General features: G+C 43.0%; 1 protein-coding gene across 4 annotated transcripts in view; it reads right to left on the bottom strand.

The window, feature by feature from the left end:
* COL16A1 (collagen type XVI alpha 1 chain) overlaps positions 1-22,294 on the bottom strand; it is a 263,305-nt gene that overhangs the window by 47,972 nt on the left and 193,039 nt on the right. Inside the window, exons 38-49 of one of the 4 annotated variants that reach the window (XM_070763911.1) lie at positions 21,924-21,977; positions 17,813-17,839; positions 16,282-16,341; positions 16,043-16,096; positions 15,857-15,910; positions 13,361-13,414; positions 13,025-13,060; positions 10,093-10,185; positions 9,420-9,452; positions 5,462-5,536; positions 5,329-5,373; positions 4,317-4,361 (exon numbers count right to left, since the gene is read on the bottom strand). In XM_070763911.1, coding sequence (XP_070620012.1) covers positions 4,317-4,361; positions 5,329-5,373; positions 5,462-5,536; positions 9,420-9,452; positions 10,093-10,185; positions 13,025-13,060; positions 13,361-13,414; positions 15,857-15,910; positions 16,043-16,096; positions 16,282-16,341; positions 17,813-17,839; positions 21,924-21,977 — 630 coding nt within the window. The remainder of the gene's footprint in view (positions 1-4,316; positions 4,362-5,328; positions 5,374-5,461; positions 5,537-9,419; positions 9,453-10,092; positions 10,186-13,024; positions 13,061-13,360; positions 13,415-15,856; positions 15,911-16,042; positions 16,097-16,281; positions 16,342-17,812; positions 17,840-21,923; positions 21,978-22,294) is intronic. The other 3 variants (XM_070763913.1, XM_070763914.1, XM_070763912.1) reach the window with 3 other exon arrangements.

Below are 22,294 nucleotides of genomic sequence, written 5' to 3' on the forward strand. Positions count from 1 at the left end.
AGCCAAAAATCAGCTGGCTGGCACACACATGAACATTGGAGCTGAGCGAGGGCAATGGCTCATGTGCCAGCAGATATGGCTCCGCGTGCCACCTATGGCACCCGTGCCATAGGTTCGCCATCACTGCCTTACACCATTTCGGACAAATGGCAATCCAAACTCCCTTTGAAAGTCTCAAGTGTTGGACCTCTCACAACCTCCACAGGCACAAGCTGTTCTACTGCTTGATCGCTCTCACTGTCAGAAAGTTCCTCCTTATTTCCAGGTTGGATCTCTCCCTGGTCAGCTTCCATCCATCATTCCTCATCTGGCCTTCTGGTGCTTTTGAAAACAGCCTGACCCCCTCCTCTCTGCAATGGTTATTAATGTGAGGATTGGCCATAAGGCTATTTTTTTTTACAGCATTGTGATATCGAGTGGGCATTACAGTCCGTAAGCAAGGACCACCTGTATAAGATCTTAATTGTCCCATGGAGACATGTCACAAATTCACAATCCCCACAAAGCACTTTTGGAAAGATTGCTAGATGAAAAGAATCACCACAATTCTATTTGGATTTCTTTCTATGACCTAGAAAAAGTTCCCTCTGAATTGTCAAGGCAGCAGGTGGTGCAGAAAAAAAACCCACCAGCATTTTTTTTCAGTATATACATCTAAATTCCAAGGCAAAGTGAGTGTAAACTGTAATGGGAAAAGGCAGGGAGAATCCTCTGTGGGGCCTCTCTAGGAATCTCCTGGGAGGAAACAGGGCTGGAAAAGGAGGGGAGAAGCCTCCGTGGGGCCTCTCTAGGAATCTCCTGAGAGAAAACAGGGCCTCCTCCCACCCTGTGGTTTCCCCAATCGCACGCATTATTTGCTTTTACATTGATTTCTATGGGAAAAAATGCTTCTTCTTACAAACTTTTCTACTTAAGAACCTGGACATGGAACGAATTAAGTTCGTAAGTAGAGGTACCACTATTCATTTTTACATTGAATACGTAGTTGCGTCAATGTAGACACAACTATACAATGTATGTAAATGTGTGTGTGTGTGTGTATGCCTTGTATGGCCTGAAATTTCTTTTTTCTTTTTACCCCGTTGACATATCTGGAAGAGAATTATATTTAAATAAATCTCTCTTCCTTTTTCTTTTCATCAACCTGGATACCGTTCAATTTGATCCAAAGCCTGGGATTGAATCCACTAGTAGATTCAGCAAGTAGCTCATGCCGTAAGTTCATTGTAGGATACAACGGCTGTATTCGGGAGGAATGGGGTTTTTTTTCATCAGGGCATCAAATAATATGGTTTTCCATTGTGTAACAGAAGAATGCAGTTCAAGGGGAGGCAGCAGCCACTTTTTACTAATTTGGGGTATTTTTTTTTCTGCACCGCAATTATGAAATACTGTTTTTACAACGGCTGCCTGCAAATATCTTTTCTATTTTCATGTTCTGATGTGCCAATAACAAAGGAAGGATTTTTGAGGACCGAGACTGTTTTTCCTTACTTGCAGATAGTCAAACTAGGAAAAGTATATCTTTCTACCTGCAAGGCCAAGTTAAAAAAAGAGATGACTTATATTTTTCTCGCTAAACTATTGGCAAAGGAAGAATTTTGGCCAACATTTTATTCATTTCCTTTTGTGCTCTGACAAAGTCCAGCCATGAGACGCTTCCGTCCCACTTCCTCAACTCTAGACTCAAAGAGATTCTGAATTTGTCTACAAAATGCAAATACTAGCCCAATTTGCTACCTCCCCTAAGAAATTCTGGTGATTGGGAGAGAATGTAATACAGTGTTCCCTCGCTTTTCGTGGGGGATGCGTTCCGAGACCGCCCGCGAAAGTTGAATTTCCGCAAAGTAGAGATGCGGAAGTAAATACACCATTTTTGGCTATGGACAGTATCCCAAGCCTTCCCTTAACACTTTAAACCCACAAATTGCAATTTTCCATTCCCCTAGCAACCATTCAGATTATTACCATGTTTATTTATAAAAGTTTATTAAAAAAAAAATTTATTAAAGGCAGACGAAAGTTTGGCGATGACATATGACGTCATCGGGTGGGAAAAACCGTGGTATAGGGAAAAAACCCCACAAAGTATTTTTTAATTAATATTTTTGAAAAACCGTGGTATAGACTTTCCGCGAAGTCCGAACCCGCGAAAATCGAGGGAACACTGTACTCCCAATTGATTGCTTGGAAGACCTAGTTTGAGCATCCATCCAGTCACCAGGGATGTCTCCAGAGGCTCTTTAACATCCCAAAGTCCACGTCACAAGCATCTCTCAACTGTAATGTCTTGCTAAGTGGAGAAAGATCTACGCAGCCTATAATAACAAGAGTGAATCTCCATTAATTACACCACCCACAAATGTGGGAGGCTTTCATGAACCATTGCAGGGTGGAGTTAGTTGAGGTTACATGGTGATGGATTTCATTGGACGGACTCTTGACACCAGACAGTGACAGGGCCACATCACGGAGCGATTAATCACACAGACTGTGGGAGTTACAGTGTCATTAGTGAGATGAGAATGAAGAATGAGTGAATGGTGGTGATGGTCAAGTGAAGAAGGTACACTGATGCTTCGAGAGCTGGAAGCACAACTCACAGACATGACAGGGTGGCTCTTTAGGAAAAGTGACAGCTTCCTCTTAAGAACACAGATTCTTTCTCAGGTATGTATTTGAGTCTGCATCCAATTGACTCCTCTGAAGGGATTCAGCTCAGTAGATATTCATGACCAGGGTTTGATTGACAAGCTAAGCCCTGAAGGGGGGAAATGTGTGTTGGAATCTACGTGAAATATCTCTGGAGAAAAATATCAGCTGTCCAGAAATAATCAATATTCTCACTGCCTGATAGAAACATAGAAGACTGACGGCAGAAAAAGACCTCCTGGTCCATCTAGTCTGCCCTCATACTATTTCCTGTATTTTATCTTACAATGGATCTATGTTTATCCCAGGCATGTTTAAATTCAGTTACTGTGGATTTAACAACCACGTCTGCTGGAAGTTTGTTCCAAGGATCTACTACTCTTTCAGTAAAATAATATTTTCTCATGTTGCCTTTGAACCTTCCCCCAACTAACTTCAGATTGTGTCCCCTTGTTCTTGTGTTCACTTTCCTATTAAAAACACTTCCCTCCTGAACCCTATTTAACCCTTTAACCTATTTAAATGTTTCGATCATGTCCCCCCTTTTCCTTCTATCCTCCAGACTATACAGATTGAGTTCATGAAGTCTTTCCTGATAGGTTTTATGCTTAAGACCTTCCACCATTCTTGTAGCCCGTCTTTGGACCCATTCAATTTTGTCAATATCTTTTTGTAGGTGAGGTCTCCAGAACTGGACACAGTCTTCCAAATGTGGTCTCACCAGCGCTCTATATAAGGGGATCACAATCTCCCTCTTCCTGCTTGATAAACCTACCTATACCTATACCTTACCTATAAAGCCCTATATGGCTCAGGGCCAGACTATCTACGGGGCCGTCTCTTTCCGCATACCTCCCAGAGACGAGCAAACAGAGTCCGGGTTCCATCGACTAAGCAATGCAGGTTGGCGGGCCCGCGGGGAAGGGCCTTTTCTGTGACTTCCCTGGCTCTATGGAACCAACTACCGCCCGATGTCCATTCTACTCCCAACCTGCTGGCCTTTCATAAGGCCACGAAGACCTGGCTTTGCCGGCAGGCCTGGGGGCCATAAATTTACATCCTTGACGGCCAACTCTATGAATGGTGTGCATATGTATGATTGTGACTGCCCCTTTAAAAGAACTTTCTTGGGGGGTTTTAGTTTTAGATAATGTTCAATTTCTTTTTATTGCTTTGTATCTATTTATATTGTATTTTTATTATTGTTGTAAGCCGCCCTGAGTCCTTCGGGCAGCATAGAAGTCGAATAAATGAATGAATAAATAAATAATCCCAAAGTTGGGATCACAAGCTGGGATATTGTGGAATCTTCTAGTGAACCTTTCTGAGGGATCCTGTCTGAGAGCTTGCCCTTAAATTCTTTAGGTCAAGTGAATTCTTTGGGAATGCTTTAGGTCAAGTGAACCCCGCGTTGCCCTTGGGAACTGGACAACTTTCTATCGTAGTTGATCTCAGGTGACATTGGAAGGGAAAGTTGTAGAGAGCATCCCTGAGCCAGGAGGAAGGCTGAGTAAGAGCTACAGACCAAGTGGCAAGATGTGGGAGAATAGGCTGGCTGAGCTATCAGACCCACAACCTGCAGAAGGAGGGAAGACGTAGATGAGAAGCCAAACACACAGCAGCAACAAAGGACTGCACAGAGCACGTGCGTTATCGGTTCTTACAGGTAATCCAGGTGGGCCAGTCATTCCCGGAAAACCTGAGGGGCCCTACAGGAAGAAACAGGGAGGTCACAACTCAGTCATCACATGGACTGGACTTGGGTGGAAGAAAAGACCAATCCTTTGCAACAGGTTATGCATTACAGTAGTACCTCTCAATACGAGCTGCTCCACATGCGAGTATTCCAAGATACGAGCCACGGGGGGAGAGAAATTTCTTTTCGAGACCCGAGCTCAAATTCGGGATATGAGCCGAGCGTCCACAAGGTGGCGCAATAATCCTTGCTTCTGGTTATCTCGGCAAGGAAAAACAAAGGCTAAAGGCATTTGTTCCAGATACGAGTTGTTCGACATACAAGCTCCCTTCTGGAACGAATTAAACTCGTATCTAGAGGTACTACTGTACTTCCTAATTCAAGAGTAAACTTCCAAATTCTACTGCTCCAAATAGCTGCCAGCAGAACAAACAGTGGCCCGCCCAGCGGTGGGCTACGAGCCAGAACGCTAAATTGTGCTCGCGGCCGTGGCTCGTAAGTTCTTGCGGGCCAATGCGATATCACTGCTGCACCTGTGGAGGTAGCAAAATCGTGCACGGAGCCGCAGGTGTGCCTGTGTTTCGGTGAGGTTTTACCTGCGACTCCGTGCACGATTTTACTACCTCCACAGGTACAGCAGCAAAATTGCGCTGGCCCTGCAAGAAATTACGAGCCGTTGCGGTGAGTACAATTTAGCGTTCTGGCTCGTAGCCCACCGCCGGGCTCACCCCTCCCTTTCTAGGTATGGGTGAGTAAACAGGACATTTGGGGGACCAGAATTAGCTGGGCTCTTGGTGAAGAGCAAAATGGCAACCACCCAAAATGAACCTGTAGGTGTAGGACCATCCAGTGAGAGGAAGGCTGGCCTGAAATGGTTTGATATTCCATGTTTCTTAGACAGCCATAATACCTAAGGCAGCAGTAGGCAAAGGCTTACAGGAGAAGCTCTAAGGAGAGATCAGCTCAAAGGATATACTCACAGTTGGTCCAGGAGGGCCTGGAAAACCTCGTGGGCCTGGCGGACCCTAAGGAGAAGCCAAGACAAAGTTCATTTCTGAATCCCAAGGATCTGCAATTCCACCCTGGGTGTTTGACCTCTCCAGGTGGCTTTACCTGCTCACCCCTCTGCCCAGGATGGCCAGGGCTTCCAGGATGTCCTTCGGCACAATCAGGATCATGGTTATCAGGCTGGAAGAGAAGACAAAATAATCATAATAATAATAATTAATAATAACAACAACAACAACAACAACTGACTACAAGCATAGACATGATGCTGTGGCACAGATGATCCACTGGGACTTGTGCCGGAACTACCATTTACCAGTGGCAAAGAACTAGTAGGATCATAAGCCCGAAAAAGTGGTCGAAAATGAGCAAGCAAAACTACTGCGGGACTCCCTACTTCAGACTGACCGAATTCTGAAGCATAACACACCAGACATCCTGATTGTGGAGGAAAAGAAAGTATGGATCATCGACATCGCAATCCCAGGGGACAGCAGAATTGAGGAGAAGCCGCTAGAGAAATTAGTGAAATACGAAGATCTAAAAATCGAGCTGCAATGACTCTGGCATAAGCCCATGAAAGTGGTCCCAGTGGTCCTTGGCACGCTGGGACATTTGAAAACCATCGGAATTGACAAAATCTCCACCTGTCAATTGCAAAAGGCCGCTTTACTGGGATCGGCAAACATAATTCGCTACATCACGCAGTCCTAGGTGCTTGGGAAGTGCCCGACTAGTGATGAAATACGAAATCTAGCATAGTGATCTCGTTTGCTGTGTTGTACTGACAACAACAACAACAATAATAATAATAATAATAATAATAATTTATTAAATTTGTATGTCGCCCCTCTCCGTACAAATCTAATATTAAAAAAACCATTTAAAACCCAACATTAAAACCATGCAACATAATCATTCCATGCATAAACTATATATGCCTGGGGTATCTTAATTCCCCCATGCCTGGCGACATAGGTGAATCTTTAGCAATTTATGAAAGGCAAGGAGGGTGGGGGAGGTTCTAATCTCTGGGGGGAGTTGCTTCCAAAGGGCTGGGGCCACCACAGGGAAAGCTCTTCCCCTGGGGCCCGCCAACCGACATTGTTTAGTTGATGGGACCTGGAGAAGGCCAACTCTGTGGGACCTAATTGGTCGTGAGGATTCATGCGGCAGAAGATGGTTCTGGAGTTATTCTGGCCCGATGCCATGTCTCAAGTGGTTATGGATCTCCAACAGCTTCTAAACCCAAGATGAACTCTGCTGGATGAAGGCTACATTTTTGCCGTAATAATTCTATAATGGTCACCATTTCCTGACCGATTTCTCTCTCCTCCTGGATTTCTGCTTACTTTAAAGCTTGCCAGAAGGCCAAATTTAAATATTATTGAATAATATTAAATAATTAAATCTTAAGATTAAATCTTAAATCTTTTCTCATCTCTAGAAAAAACCTAGTTCTTGTCATCTAGCTTCAGTGCTCAAACAATGGCTGCATACATACCATGTTCTCTGTTAGATTAACCCAAGTTTTACAAAAGCTTAAATTACTCAAATGATGTGTGTTCATTCATTCATTCATTCATTCATTCATTCATTCATTCATTCATTCATTCATTCATTCATTTATTTATTAGATTAGTATGCCGCCCCTCTCCGTAGACTCAGGGTGGGACCCAACTTAGCATGTTGACCAAATTTGGAAATGGTGGGGTTAAGAGGGCTGAATGGACATAGCCACCGAGTAAATTTAAAGAAAGCATGAAATGGCTTGGGTGAAGAATATTAAGGCTGTGTTTGGTGTTAAGGACAACTATACTGTTGGGAAGACTGCTTTCAATGAAACAACCATCTACTGACCATTATCTCATGATGATGATAGTAATTAAATTTATTATGGCCACTCACTCCAAAGGATTGGCAATTTACAATATCTACTATGTTATGTGTTACCAGTAAGAAATAGTTGTTGTAGTGTTTGTATACCGATAGGTAGACAAAGTAAATAATAATTTATCAACAGAATCAATAATTAATACGACACCTCATCACTACTATCCAACTTAAGGTCATAACTAAAATACAGAGTAGTGAATAGCCAATATCCTTTAAAAAAAATCATTGAAATATTTATTTAAACAGGACTGCAGTTTTTCCGGGAGAACTAAGACTTAAATTAGCTTCACAAAGGCCCATACAAAAGGCTTGTTTTTGGAAAGATCAGCTCCTCAGTATAACTTTGGGGAGAATTGATTCCTGAGTACAGATGCTCACAGTTGTAATGAAGCTATTTTAATTTAAGGAGTTTCCAGCTGGTGCCAGTTGGGTCAAATATAGCAGCACATGAGCTCCGAATCAATATGCCAATGAAAGCGGCTTCCTTTTGTTTTTTGCATATTATTTGGTAGAAAGGAAGTGATACTAATTTGTTATGTCTTTATCTTTGAATGGGTCCAAAGACAGGCTACAAAAATGGTAGAAGGTCTTAAGCATAAAACCTATCAGGAAAGACCTGAGGAGCTGCCCTTGGTTCTGAAAGGCTCTCCCAAAATGGGTGTAGTCAAAGTGGACAAGTCCATTTAAACTAAATGAATAATACAAAAAGCTAGGCACTCACACAGATACCCAATCCCCTCTACATATAGAGGGGATTGGATATCTGTGTGAGTGCCTAGGTTTGTATAGAGCACTGGTGAGACCCCATTTGGAATCCTGTGTTCAGTTCTGGAGACCTCACCTACAAAAAGATATTGACAAAATTGAACGGGTCCAAAGACAGGCTACAAGAATGGTGGAAGGTCTTAAGCATAAAACATATCAGGAAAGACTCCATGAATTCAATCTGTATAGTCTGGAGGACAGAAGGGAAAAGGGGGACATGATCGAAACATTTAAATATGTCAAAAGGTTAAATAAGGTTCAGGAGGGAAGCGTTTTTAATAGGAAAGTGAACCCAAGAACAAGGGGACACAATCTGAGGTTAGTTGGGGGAAAGAATCAGAAGCAACATGAGAAAATATTATTTTACTGAAAGAGTAGTAGATGCTTGGAACAAATGTCCAGCAGACGTGGTTGGTAAATCCACAGGAACTGAATGTAAACATGCCTGAGAAAAACATAGATCCATCCTAAGATAAAATACAGGAAATAGTATAAGGGCAGACTAGATGGACCAGGAGGTCTTTTTCTGCCGTCAATCTTCTATGTTTCTATGTTTCTAAATGCAAGGTTGGATTCTGAGCAGAGTGGGTTCCATCTGGCTTTTTGCATATTATTTGGTAGACAGGAAGTGATATTAAATTGTTTTACTTTAAAGAATTTTTTAATTAAATGTATAAACATGTATAAACATGTACATTTTAATTAAATGTATAAACATTAACAGTACATGACCTATCATTCTGTTACATATTGGTTTGTTTTTGCTATTGTACCAAATGTCCACCATCAACAAGACATATAAACACGTAACAACCCCCCTCCCCGAACTGTTTCATAGACAGTTCTTTCTCTTATATGTTTCTACGACCTATAACACCTATAACACCTATTAATTTGTTATGTCTTTATCTTTGAACAAGTCCAAAGACGGGCTACAAAAATGGTGGAAGGTCTTAAGCATAAAACCTATCAGAAAAGACTTCACGAACTCAATCTGTAGAGTCTGGAGGACCGAAGGGAAAGGGGGGACATGATCGAAACATTTAAATACGTGAAGGGATTAAATAAAGTTCAGGAGGGAAGTGTTTTTAATAGGAAAGTGAACACAAGGACAAGGGGGCACAATCTGAGGTTAGTTGGGGCAAAGGTCAGAAGTAACGTGAGAAAATATTTTACTGAAAGAGTCGTAGATGCTTGGAACAAACTTCCAGCAGACATGGTTGGTCAATCCACAGTCAGTGAATTTAAACATGCCTGGGATAAACATATATCCATCCTAAGATAAAATACAGGAAATAGTATAAGGGCAGACTAGATGGACCATGAGGTCTTTTTATGCCATCAATCTTCTATGTTTCTATCTTTCCTTCTGAATAAATATCAGGCCAAGAGATTTACTCACCTGGGGTTGGTCCTCCGGCAAGTCAGGGCGGCACTGAAAGTAGAATAGATGCATCACGAGTTTAATTCCTGGTCCAGAATTTATATAACACACTAAAGTTCTGCAGATACTAAATTGGCTTGATCAGTTCAATTGAAGAATCCACTCAAGTTTTCCTTCGAGCAGAATATATTTTCCAGGATGCCAATAAAGCAATTGGCAACTGAGGAGCATGCTCCAGGACCCTTTGGGATCGCGGCAAGGTATAAATAGCTAGCCAGACTTTGCACTTAGACTTGTTCCCCATTGTGATACATGGCAGCACATGGTGAGACCTGAATGTATTTATGGAATGACCCAAAGGAAATGCTCATGTCAGTGAAGCTGATGGAGATGATGGAAAAAATCTCCAATATGTGTATATAGATATATACCCACTAAAACCCTCATTCCTGGGCTTCAAGGATTTTGGGGAAGGTCAGGCCTGTGCCACTTTCTGCAATGCAAGGATTCTAAGCTTGGCCTCCTCTTAACGCCTCCCTCCAATCTAGCCGGAGAATCCACCACACATAAGCAGTGCGACTGCACAATGATTGAAAGTGCGGGTGTTGCAGTTGAAAATGTGAGGAAACTGCTGCAACCCTACTGATCTCCCACTCTGCTTTGTGGCTGAAGAGACTCACAGGTAACTCACCTGTGCACAATTGTTTATTCCTGGGGCTCCAGGTTGTCCCTGGTCTCCCTTTTCTCCTTTTATTTGGGAGCTGCAGTCTCCACAGTAGCTTTGCTGTAAGGGAAGAGAAAGAATGTAAGTCGGATAAGGTTTACCGCTTGCAATATGAATGTTTCTCAACTAAAGATATAAACTTTATCTATCTATCTATCTATCTATCTATCTATCTATCTATCTATCTATCTATCTATCTATCTATCTATCTATCTATCTATTATCTATCTATCATCTATCTATCTATCTATCTATCTATCTATCTATCTATCTATGTATCTATTATCTATCTATCATCTATCTATCTATCTATCTATCTATCTATTATCTATCTATCATCTATCTATCTATCTATCTATCTATCTATCTATCTATTATCTATCTATCATCTATCTATCTATCTATCTATCTACTATCTATCTATCTATCTATCTATCTATCTATATCTATCTATCTATCTATCTATCTATCTATCTATCTATCTATCTATCTATCTATATATCTATTATCTACCTATCTACCTACCTATCTATTACCTATCTATTACCTATCTATCTATCTATCTATCTATCTATCTATCTATCTATCTATCTATCTATTATCTACCTATCTACCTACCTATCTATTACCTATCTATTACCTATCTATTATCTATCTATCTATCTATCTATCTATCTATCTATCTATCTATCTATCTATCTAATCTATCTATCTATTATCTATCTATCTATCTATCATCTATCTATCTATCTATCTATCTATCTATCTATCTATCTATCTATCTATCTATCTATCTATCCATCCATCCATCCATCCATCCATCCACCCAGCAGATCTTTCTTCTATTGCCCCGAGAGAAATACTAGGTCAAGTGTGTGCTTATTTCTCCTGCTAATTCATTTTTTCTCTCAAAGAAAACTCCCAATATCTCTGCTAGATCTAGTTTCCAGTCCTCTGATTATCGTCTTTTTCTATGCTATTCCATTTTCTCTGAACCCTTGATAAATCAACCATTTCCCATGTTCTTCTATGCTCCTAGTTACCTGGATCAGTGTTTAAACTAGTTGGAAAAATGTAATAATAACAATAACAACAACAATAATAACAACAACAACAACAATAATAATAATAATAATAATTTATTAGATGTGTATGCCGCCCCCCTCCGAAGACTCGGGGCGTTAATAAAGATTTAATGGACATTTCTGCAAGCTAATGTCCAAGCTAACAATGGAACTGCAAAACAAGGATGAGACAGATTTCTACAAAGCATGGGACAAATGGTACCTCTGGTTAAAAAAAAGGAATTACTTAAAAATTATTCATCAAGAAAAATATCCAACAAAAACAACTTGAAAAACTAGCAACCTACATCACAAATCATAACATCAAATTGAAACGACAAACTGTAAACATCGATTGACACGAACTTTAAATTACAAAGAAAACAAACCCTTAAACCACTGATATGTATTGGCACTAACAATTTACATCCAAAACATATGGATAAAACTTTAGGGAAATTTACACCACCTATGGGCTCAAACCACAGGCCGCAAAGCATGAAAGCCCCAGCTCTAACGCTGGCCCTCTCTTCTTACCACTCCCCTTTGCTCCAATTTCCTATCCTCCTTCCCCTTATATCTCTTTCCCTTCTTCCCCAACCCCCTACCTTTCTTCTCTTCTCCCTCCCCACCTACGTGTACTATATAAGTAAGTTATAAATGTTAGAATGTATAGTATATATATCCCGTTTGCTTTTCTGTACCCTGTTTTTAATGTATATATTCAATAAATTTATTTATAATAAAAATAAATAAAGATTTAATGATCAGTATCCTGAACCCTCTAAGAAAATGCAATGCTTTCTTTGCGGAATAACTCTTTCCAAAGGAGCAAATTCAGGATGGATATTTTGCACTGCATTGCAATATTGTATTAAACTGTCCTTCTTTTATGACCAATTGCCTAGCAACTCTTCAGAGTTATAATGCAGGTCCCAAGAGTTATTTATGATCTGATTTTGCAGTGATGACGGCCATCCCCACCTCTCCATGGTCACATGCAATCACATTTTTGGGTACTTGGGAACTGGCTCATCTTTACGGCCATTTGCAATGGCCCATGATGACATGACCAAGATTGTTGTCACTTTTCCCTGATCTTTATTTCTCGCTTCCAGCAAAATACGGCAGTTGGATATAACGACCATGCTAGGATAAAGTCCTAACATTGGGCTTCATCACATGGTGACCCGCTGAATGGCCTCAGCAGTAATGGGCAGCCAAAATTTTTACTGCTACACTGTGGGTGTGGCTTATTTTGTGGGTGTGGCTTAATGGCCGTGTGACTGGGTAGGAGTGGCTTGCCAGCCATGTGTCCAGGTGGGAGTGGCTTGAATGATCATCATCGTTCAAGTGAACTGCTAAGTCCTCGACTTACAACCTTTCCAGTGTCGCTCGCTGGGGTGACAATTTGCTTTGTGTTTCTTGTGCTCTCCTTCCTGGGTGGCTACCTCAGGCTGGGTAGCTAGGCAAACAGGTGCTGCCAGAAGCATAAATGCTGCTTGCTTCTCAGGCGGGAGGTGGCCGCGTGAGGCTGGAGGGAGCCGGGCAGGAGAGAGGGAAGCTCGTCCGAGGCCAGGAAGGAGGAAAGAGGAAAAAAGCAAGGAGCGCAGACGCAGCAGCAGGGGAAAAAAGGAGAGCCAAGCTGAGACCAGTAATCCAGGAAGTGACAGCCGCCAATCACATCTTCATTTCTGCCGGTGGAATGCGTTCCACCCCGTCCTGCCTGCTGCCCACCCCTGGGCCTCAGTGACTAACAACTGTAGTAGCCATAGGTCAAGGACCAGCTGTACGACATAAAAGGAGCATTATGACGATGGTGATGATTGTCTTACCTTTTCTACAGGAGGGCTCTCTAATGATCTCGGATTCTGCAACGGAGAGATGAAGCAAGATAAATAAAGGTGCATGGGGAAAAAAAGTTTTTTAAATTCCTTTTACAGGAGAAAAAGCACAATGGAGTTATGAGCTTCTAGGGTTGCTTGCCAAAAGCGGTGAGAGCTCCTAACCATTTGTTCATTGAGGTCGCTCTGCTTTTTATTATTATTTTTTTGCGTTGCTTTGCTTTAGATGCTCTTCTGCACTTGGAAGGTGGGGGCAGCTGCACAAAGCAAGTGGACACAGGCCTGAGCAAGCAGAGGGAATAGTGGACACAGCAGGGCTGTACCTACCCATTCAACTGATGGCCCAGGTAGTCCCGGCGAGCCATCGATTCCTGGGATGCCCTAAAGGCAAGGAGAAACTTTGAATACGTGAGTCCTCCCTGACTACTCTCTTCCAAAGGGATCCTGTGGCCACCCAATCAGACTTCAAGGTCCCCTTTCACCTAACACCTGCCCCAAACATTCTCCTCCGGGCTTTTCTGGATCCTTCACCTATTTTTCTGGCCGTTATCCTAAAAAGACAGGGCTCTGGTAGTCTAGAAGAAGAGGTATCTTTGGAGATGTATCAGCCGTGGTCAACTCCCATGTCTCGATAACTTCTGCCTCTGGATGAGAATCCAAGCTGGACAGAGATATGTCCCTCTTCAGCCAATTCTGAAATTTCTCCCTTCTCCCCTTGTTAAATCCCAGGGAATCCCATTCTCTTATTCCCTTTTTCCACTCCCCTCTCTTCTTTTCCTTGTATGATCCATCGTGATTTATGATGCCCAGCTTTCTCAGATACAGAATAAATGTTTCCAAAGACTGACTGACATTTAACATGATGCTGCGCAGGGCTTTGCAAGAGGAGATAAATATTTCTGTCCTTTGCCTCTTTGTATCTGACCAACCCTCATGGCTTCCCATTTTGCATTTTTCCAGCCTCCTAGCAGTTTCATTGGCAAAAACTGGTAGCCTGACTTTGCCTGAAAGCTGAAAAGCTACTATTGGATTTCTCTATTTTGGGGTGGGCTGGGATTTCCCTCAACTCTGTCTGTGTGGCTTCATGCCTTTGTTCATTGTAGCTGAAGGAAAAGAACAAATTGTTGTCCATGTCTTTGAAGTAAGCAGCAACAGCAGCAGAGTACTGGGAGGACAGTAATTCTAGGTTGAATCTCTCTTTGATAAGCTTCTATCCATTATCCTGTCCTCATGTGCTTTGGAGAATAAGTCAATCCCCTATTCTGCAGCAACTCCTCAAATATCAGACGACTGCTATCATGTCATCTCAGTCGTCTCTTTGTTGGATTAGTCAGACCCAAATCCCCCAATTGTTCATCGTATGCTTTATCCACCAGGCCCCTAATCATCTTGGTTTATTTTGCAATTTGCAAAATATTATTAGTGCAGATGCCTGCACAATCTTCTTTTATCAGCAAAACAGGTAGCTACCTTATTGTGCCAGTGGACATTTTATTATTTATTTATCTGTCTGTCTGTCTGTCTGTCTGTCTGTCTGTCTGTCTGTCTGTCTGTCTGTCTGTCTGTCTGTCTATCTATCTATCTATCTATCTATCTATCTATCTATCTATCTATCTATCTATCTATCTATCTAGTTAGTCCAATACACAATGAGAGTTTTAGTGGGTATATATCCGGGGTGGCGCAGCAGGTAGAGTGCTGTACTGCAGGCCACTGAAGCTGACTTGTAGATCTGTAGGTCAGCGGTTCAAATCTCACCACCGGCTCAAGGTTGACTCAGCCTTCCATCCTTCCGAGGTGGATAAAATGAGGACCCGGATTGTGGGGGCCATAGGCTGGCTCTGTTAAAAAAGTGCTATTGCTAACATGTTGTAAGCCGCCCTGAGTCTAAGGAGAAGGGCGGCATAAAAATTGAATAAATAAATAAATAAATAAATAAATAAATATATACACACATAGTAAAATACATGATGAAAGTTATAGAGGAGATACTCATAGTAAGATATATCTAAGAAAGAATAGAAAAGAAGATATAGGAATAGAACATATCAATGAAAGAATAGAAGAAGAGATATAGGAATAGAAGAAAGGTATAGGAGATATAGGAGAGCAATAGGACAGGGGACGGAAGGCACTCTAGTGCACTTGTACTCGACCCTTACTGACCTCTTAGGAATCTGGATAGGTCAACCGTAGATAATCTAAGGGTAAAGTGTTGGGGGTTTGGGGATGACACTATGGAGTCTGGTAATGAGTTCCACGCTTCGACAACTCGGTTACTGAAGTCATATTTTTTACAGTCAAGTTTGGAGCGGTTAATATTTAGCAAAGGGAATTGGAAGTTAAAAGTAATTGTATCCAACCGCTAGCATTTCTGAGACCAAATCCCTTTTCTTTTCAATCTGGTTAAAAGTTTATCCTGAGAATTTTGCTGCTTAGGGGCTTGGTGAGAAGTCTCCTATGTTATCTACCTCTTCAAAGCACTATTGGGTGAAAATGGTGACCCTCCAGAAGTGGTTGCGCTCTTAAGCTCCCATCGGTTGCAGCTACAATGGCTGATGGCCAGGAATAAAGGAAGTTGTAGACCAAGGACATCTGGAGAAGGCCAAAGGAGAGCTAGAACTCAGCTATTACTGCTCAAAATTAGTGTGGTCGACTGACTGGGATTTTGTGCATCCAAGAATATCAGGGAGGGATTTCTGAGTATGCCACTTTAATGAGGATCACTCTGGTGGCGCTACGTTCACAAAGGTGACAATCATGATAATTTGGTACCCTTGTTCCTGTTTGTCAGAAAGTAAACCTGGCCCTCTGGTCACTTACCTGGCTTCCTGGGGCTCCCGGTGGGCCTGGCGGTCCTGGAGCACCTGGAGGTCCCTGTGAGCCGCAAATTAAAAGGAAAAAGTGATAGAAAAGGCTCTTGGGAGAACATGGAACCCTCCCCAGGATTGAGGAGCCAAAGTTGCCACACACAGAGGAGCAAGCATGCGCATCCATCCACACACACACCTGAGGGCCCGGCTGAGGCTGCCAGGGGTTCCCGATCCAGAGTCCCGGAGCGCCCTGCGGGTCCAAAAGGGGAGAGCATTTAGCAAAGGCCAAGCAGGCACATGGGTTCCAGCTTCCGGAGCAGCAAAGGCGTTGAGCAGTTGAGCGAAGAATGGGGTACGGGTGGCTTGAACTCTCATCCAGCCTGGCAGAAAATCCCCAGGGCTTTGGGGAAGCGGGAGTGCGGGGGCGACTCTTACCGGAAGACCACCATAGTCCGGCCGAGGGCCAGGCTGGCAGGTGCATTCGCTGGAATCTCCCTGGGAAGACAAAAAACAGTGTGTAGTGCAGTGATGGCGAACCTTTTCTCCCTTGGGTGCCGAAAGAGCATGCACATACGCTATCGCGCATGCGTTGAGTGCCCACACCCATAATTCAATGCCTGAGGAGGGCAAAAACAGCCTCCCTCCCCCCAAAAGCCCCCTGTTTCCCAACTTCTGGTGGGCCCAGTAGGCTCATGTTTTATCTATCTATCTATCTATCTATCTATCTATCTATCTATCTATCTATCTATCTATCTATCTATCTATCTATCTATCTATCTAGTCTGTCTGTCTGTCTGTCTGTCTGTCTGTCTGTCTGTCTGTCTGTCTGTCTGTCTGTCTATCTAATCTATCTATCTATCTATCTATCTATCTATCTATCTATCTATCTATCTATTTTGTTCAATACACAATAATACACAATGAAGGTTATAGAGGATATAGTAGAGAAGATATATGAGATATGGGAGGGACTATAGGACAGGGGATGGAAGGCACTCTAGTGCGCTTATGCACACCCCTTACTGACCTCTTAGGAATCTGGAGAGGTCAACCGTGGATAGTCTAAGGGTAATATGTTGTGGGGTTAGGGGATGGTACTACGGACTCCGGTAATGAATTCCACGCTTCAACAACTCGATGACTAAACTCATATTTTTTACAGTCAAGTTTGGAGCGGTTAACATTAAGCTTGAATCTCTTGTGTGCTCTTGTGTTGTTGTGGTTGAAGCTGAAGTAGTCTTTGACAGGCAGGACATTGCAGCATATGATCTTGTGGGCAATACTTAGATCATGTTTAAGGCGTCGTAGTTCTAAGCTTTCAAGACCCAGGATTGTAAATTTAGTTTCGTAGGGAATTCTGTTTCGGGTAGAGGAGTGAAGGGCTCTTCTGGTGAAGTATCTTTGGACATACTTCATACTTTGGACATCTTTGGACATGTTTTGCCTTCCCCAGGCTCCAAAGGAGAGGGTGTTGATGTCCGAGATGTGGTATGGGTTCCAGACAGATGAACTGTATTCAAGGATGGGTCTGGCAAACGTTTTGTAGGCTCTGGTGAGTAGTGTGAGATTGCCAGAGCAGAAGCTGCGTAGGATCAGGTTAACAACTCTAGAAGCCTTTTTGTCCCATCTCCCTGGAGGCTCTCTGGAAGCCAAAAACACCCTCCCAGAACCTCTGTGAGAGCCAAAAACCAGCTGGCCGGCACACACATGCACGTTGGAGCTGAGCTAGGGCAACGGCTTGTGTGCCAGCAGATATGGCTCCTCGTGTCACCTGTGCCATAGGTTCGCCATCACTGACCTAGTGGGTACAGGAGTGGGGAACAGGTCATCCTTTGCCCCCAAAGGTTCGGCTTGATACATAAACCAAAGTGAGGGGTTTGTATAAAACATTGATGGCATTGAAGGGGTTTTAAGAATAAGCCAATGTCACAAATGGGAATGTAGTAGTAGGAAAAGACTAACTCACCTTATCGCCTTTGGCACCTTTTTCACCCTAGAGAAAAATGGAAAATAAAGTAAAATCAAACATGGGCAGGTTATGGTATTAAGAGGCTCACTCAGATCATTATCAGTTGAGATTCAGAACCAGGGATGAAAATCGCGCATGGAACTGCAGGTGCCCCTGTGTTTGGGTGAGGTTTTTATGCTTCTGTGCATGCTGAAACACGGACGCACCTATGGCTCCATGCCTCCACAGGTGCAGCAGCAAAATTGCGCTGGTCCCACCAGAACTTACGAGCCACAGCGGTGAGCACAATTTAGCGTTCCGGCTCGTCGCCCACCGCTGCTTATAACTGACCAGGCATATGTCAAGGACTGTTTATATCCAGCCTATCTCATTGTCTGAAACTTCTTTCACGTCACCCATCATATGGTAATTGTTGTGGTTAGCTCTGCCCCAGCTCCTGCCCCAAGGGCTGTGGATGCGGGGGAGACATCCACATGTTGCAGGCCTGTTTTGCCCCCCGGTGGAATCTGCTGATAAAGGCTCCTCTGACCAAGAAGACATGAGTGACAGGGAGGAGGAGAGTGTGGCAGACAGCTCAGAAGGAGATCAATTATCTAGCTCCTCCTTGGATTCCGAACAAGAGTTAATGATACAGCCACGCATGTGGAGAGCGATGCATAGGCAACAACAACTGAGAGATTCTTATCAAAGAAAATGAGGCCACCTGTGGTTGGGTGGGGCTGTGGTCATTAGTGAGGCTGCTATAAAGAGCAGCCTGTGGGTTTGGCCATTGTGGAGGATTATCTGATCCTTGTGTTTCGTGCCTGCTTTACTGACTTTGACCTTTTATGTGCTGATTTTTCCCCGCTTTGAAACTAAACCAGAGCAAAGTGTGTTTCACTTTGTGAAAGAAGAAGGACTGTGAATTGCCTCACAGCTGCAAGCTAAGTATCTCAGAACTGATAAGGGACTTGTACAAATTATCAGTTTGGTTGGAGACAAGTGCTCTTTGCTATACCAAAAGAGGGCTTCGTTTAAGTGAATTTTCATTATAAAGAACATTGTTTTGAATTTTCAAATGTGTGTGTGTCTGAAATTTGTACCTGTGAATTTTTGGGAGGAGTCTACCAGAGAGCCCGACAGAACAGGCTAGATTATCACCATCTCGGGGGATGGTGCTAGGGGTGGTGGTGGTTATAAGGGCATTTGGAAATGTGGCCAAAAAATTAGTATGGCAAGTCACGACAGTACAATCCCATTTTGCCTAATTTAAAGTGTGGTTAAAGTGTGATGATGCGCCATGCAGACCTCTTTGCCAGGTTACAATTTCCATTCGCAGTTCACAGAAGCAAAGAAAACCCCGTCTCCAGATTGGCTTCAGCAGAGACGTGTCTCCAGATCCACATCCCACCCAGCCCCTAAACAGCATCGCTGCATTAAAAAAACAGGCGAGATGCATACAGAAATCAATTGGAATTACTTAATAACCAAAGAACAAGTCTCTGAAGACTCCGCATAATGGTTTTTGGATTGGAAGAGTCAAAAGTCTCCCCTTGTGAGAGAGAATGTATAATTAATAACTCTTTATCTCAGTGGCTGATCACATTCTGAAGTTATTAAATAATAAAAAAAAGAGAGGCCCAAATCCAATTTGTTTTTTAATGTTGTACGCTGGCCTTTGAAACACAGCTTGCTATTAGAACAGCAGAGAACATTTGAGCTGCACTTTTCCAATAACCATAATTACCTATGCTTTGCAAAGGAGCAGGTTGCGTTCCACTTGGTTTATTTTTTTTCTCTGATACCTGGCTAGTCTAATCATGGTTATGTCATGTTGTGGTTAGCTCTGGCCCAGCTCCTGCCCCAAGGACTGTGGGTGTGGGGGAAACATCCACATGCTGCAGGCCTGTTTTGCCCCCGGTGGAATCTGCTGATGAAGGCTCCTCTGACCAAGAAGACATGAGTGACAGGGAGGACGAGAGTGTGGCAGACAGCTCAGAAGGAGATCAATTATCTAGCTCCTCCTTGGATTCGGAACAAGAGTTAATGATACAGCCACGCATGCGGAGAGCGATGCATAGGCAGCAACAACTGAGAGATTATTATCAAAGAAAATGAGGCCACCTGTGGTTGGGTGGGGCTGGGGTAAGTAGTGAGGCTGCTATAAAGAGCAGCCTGTGGGTTTGACCATTGTGGAGGATTATCTGATCATTGTGTTTCATGGCTGCTTTACTGACTTTGACCTTTTGTGTGCTGATTTTCCCCCGCTTTGAAACTAAACCAGAGCAAAGTGTGTGTCACTTTGTGAAAGAAGAAGGACTGTGAATTGCCTCACAGCTGCAAGCTAAGTATCACAGGACTGATAAGGGACTTGTACAAATTACCAGTTTGTTTGGAAACGAGTGCTCTTTGCTATACCAAAAGAAGGTTTAGTTTAAGTGAATTTTCATTATAAAGAAAATTGCTTTGAATTTACAAACCTGTGTGTGTCTGAAATTGTATCTGTGCATTTTTGGGACGATTCTACCAGAGAGCCCGACAGAACACGTCAGCCTTATTTTGCAGTGGAAATCCAAGGTTTTCACCAGGGGATGTGCAATCCCCATGTCCTATGGCCAGATCCCCAAAGGTTGGGTTGGAGTTTCTTGAGCCCCTCCAGAGGTTGCTAGAAAACTGCAATTCTTGCACGAGGCAGAAGAATATCTAGGAAGCTTCTCAGTCATCCAGGTCATGGTCGCCATCCCAAAGGCACGTTTTTCCAAAAGGCAATGGGACTTTCTTAAGAATCCAATTGCCTTTGGAAAAAGCAACTTAGGGACATATGAGGCAGAAGGAGAATGTTATTCAGTAAGTGGAGGAAAACTCTCTATACTCTATAATTTATGCATGGTATGTCTGTATGTATGATTGGTTCTTTAAATTGGGGTTTTTAAAATTACTTTTAATATTAGATTTGTTTACATTGCCTTTTTACTGTTGTTAGCCGCCCCGAGTCTGCGGAGAGGGGCGGCATACAAATCTAATAAAGAAAGAAAGAAAGAAAGAAAGAAAGAAAGAAAGAAATAAAGAAAGAAAGAAAGAAATACTGTAAATTAATCCAACAGGATTTGATTTACATTCATGTAAAATTAAACCCGCCTGTCTCTCTTTGACCTTGCTAATTCCTGGGCTCAGTGTTCATGTGCCTCATGGTTTGGAAAAAGCTGTGCACTCTGGCTTGCACTAATGTTCACACCTGAGTTGTGTCAAGGCCGAACTTTGTGACATTCCAGGAAACAGATTATTTTTTGTTTTGTTTTTCAAGAAATACTGTACTTACAAACGCCTCTACTGTCGAACGTTTTGAGATACGAACTCAGTGTTTTAAGTTTTTTTTGCCTCTACTTCCGAACCATTTTCCACTTATGAACCTGAGCCGCCGCCGCTGGGATGCCCCGCCTCTGGACTTCCGTTGACACCCGAAGTGCTCGTTCTTGCTCTGCTGGGATTCCCCTGAGCCTCCCCTCACTGGGATTCAAAGCAGTCTGGAGGCAGGAATTCCCAGCGAGGGGAGGCTCAGGGGAATCCCAGCATCACAAGAACAGGCGCTTCGGGTGGCAATGGAAGTCTGGAGGCAGGGATTCCCAGCGAGGGGAGACTTAGGGGAATCCCAGCAGCATAAGAACAGGAGCTTCGGGTGGCAACGGAAGTCCAGAGGTGGGGATTCCCAGCGGCGCAAGGCAAAAGGGGTGACTTAGGATGGGTTTGCACGCATTATTTGGTTTTACATTGATTCCTATGGGGAAAATTGTTTCTACTTACGAACCTTTCTACTTATGAACCTGGTCACGGAACGAATTAAGTTCGTAAGTAGAGGTACCACTGTACTTCTATTTCAGCGCTTGCTCCAAAGAGCTAGTGCCCTAGTAGCTACAAGCTTTGCAGCCCAATCTCTTTCAAAGAAAAAGTGTTTTCTGGCACCGTTCTGAAATCCAATAGGGTTTTGGAGAAGGATGATCTCCTGCTAGTGCTTTGGTATTTGAGATGTTTGTAGATAATTCAAGGAGATGTGCAGGAGGATGACTGGAGGAGATCGTGGACGTTTTGTACACATCTTCCCTCAAAGGAATTCAAGTTGCGCCTTACCTACCATTAAACCATTGGGACCAGGAACTCCGGGGAGGCCCTGTTGGCCTTCTGGACCCTGCAAAGAAAGATATTTATTTATTTTTATTTTATTTATTCATTTTGTCCAATACAAATTGAAAGTTAAGGAGATAGCAAAGGGATAACACACTGTTGGAGAGGCAGCTCCAAAAGCATCAATTTGGCCACTCTTGGCCAATTATGGGATACTAAGAGGATAGGGAGCCAAGAGTCTGGGACTCCCTCTTTGTTCTTTCATTTCTCTCCCCTGATTGGACAACTGATCCTTTTAAACTCTACCACAGTGTTTCCCAACCTTGGCAACTTGAAGATACTTGGACTTCAACTCCCAGAATTCCCCAGCCAGCGAATGCT

Source organism: Erythrolamprus reginae, chromosome 11 (assembly GCF_031021105.1).
Source record: "Erythrolamprus reginae isolate rEryReg1 chromosome 11, rEryReg1.hap1, whole genome shotgun sequence".
Classification (NCBI taxonomy): domain Eukaryota; kingdom Metazoa; phylum Chordata; class Lepidosauria; order Squamata; family Dipsadidae; genus Erythrolamprus; species Erythrolamprus reginae.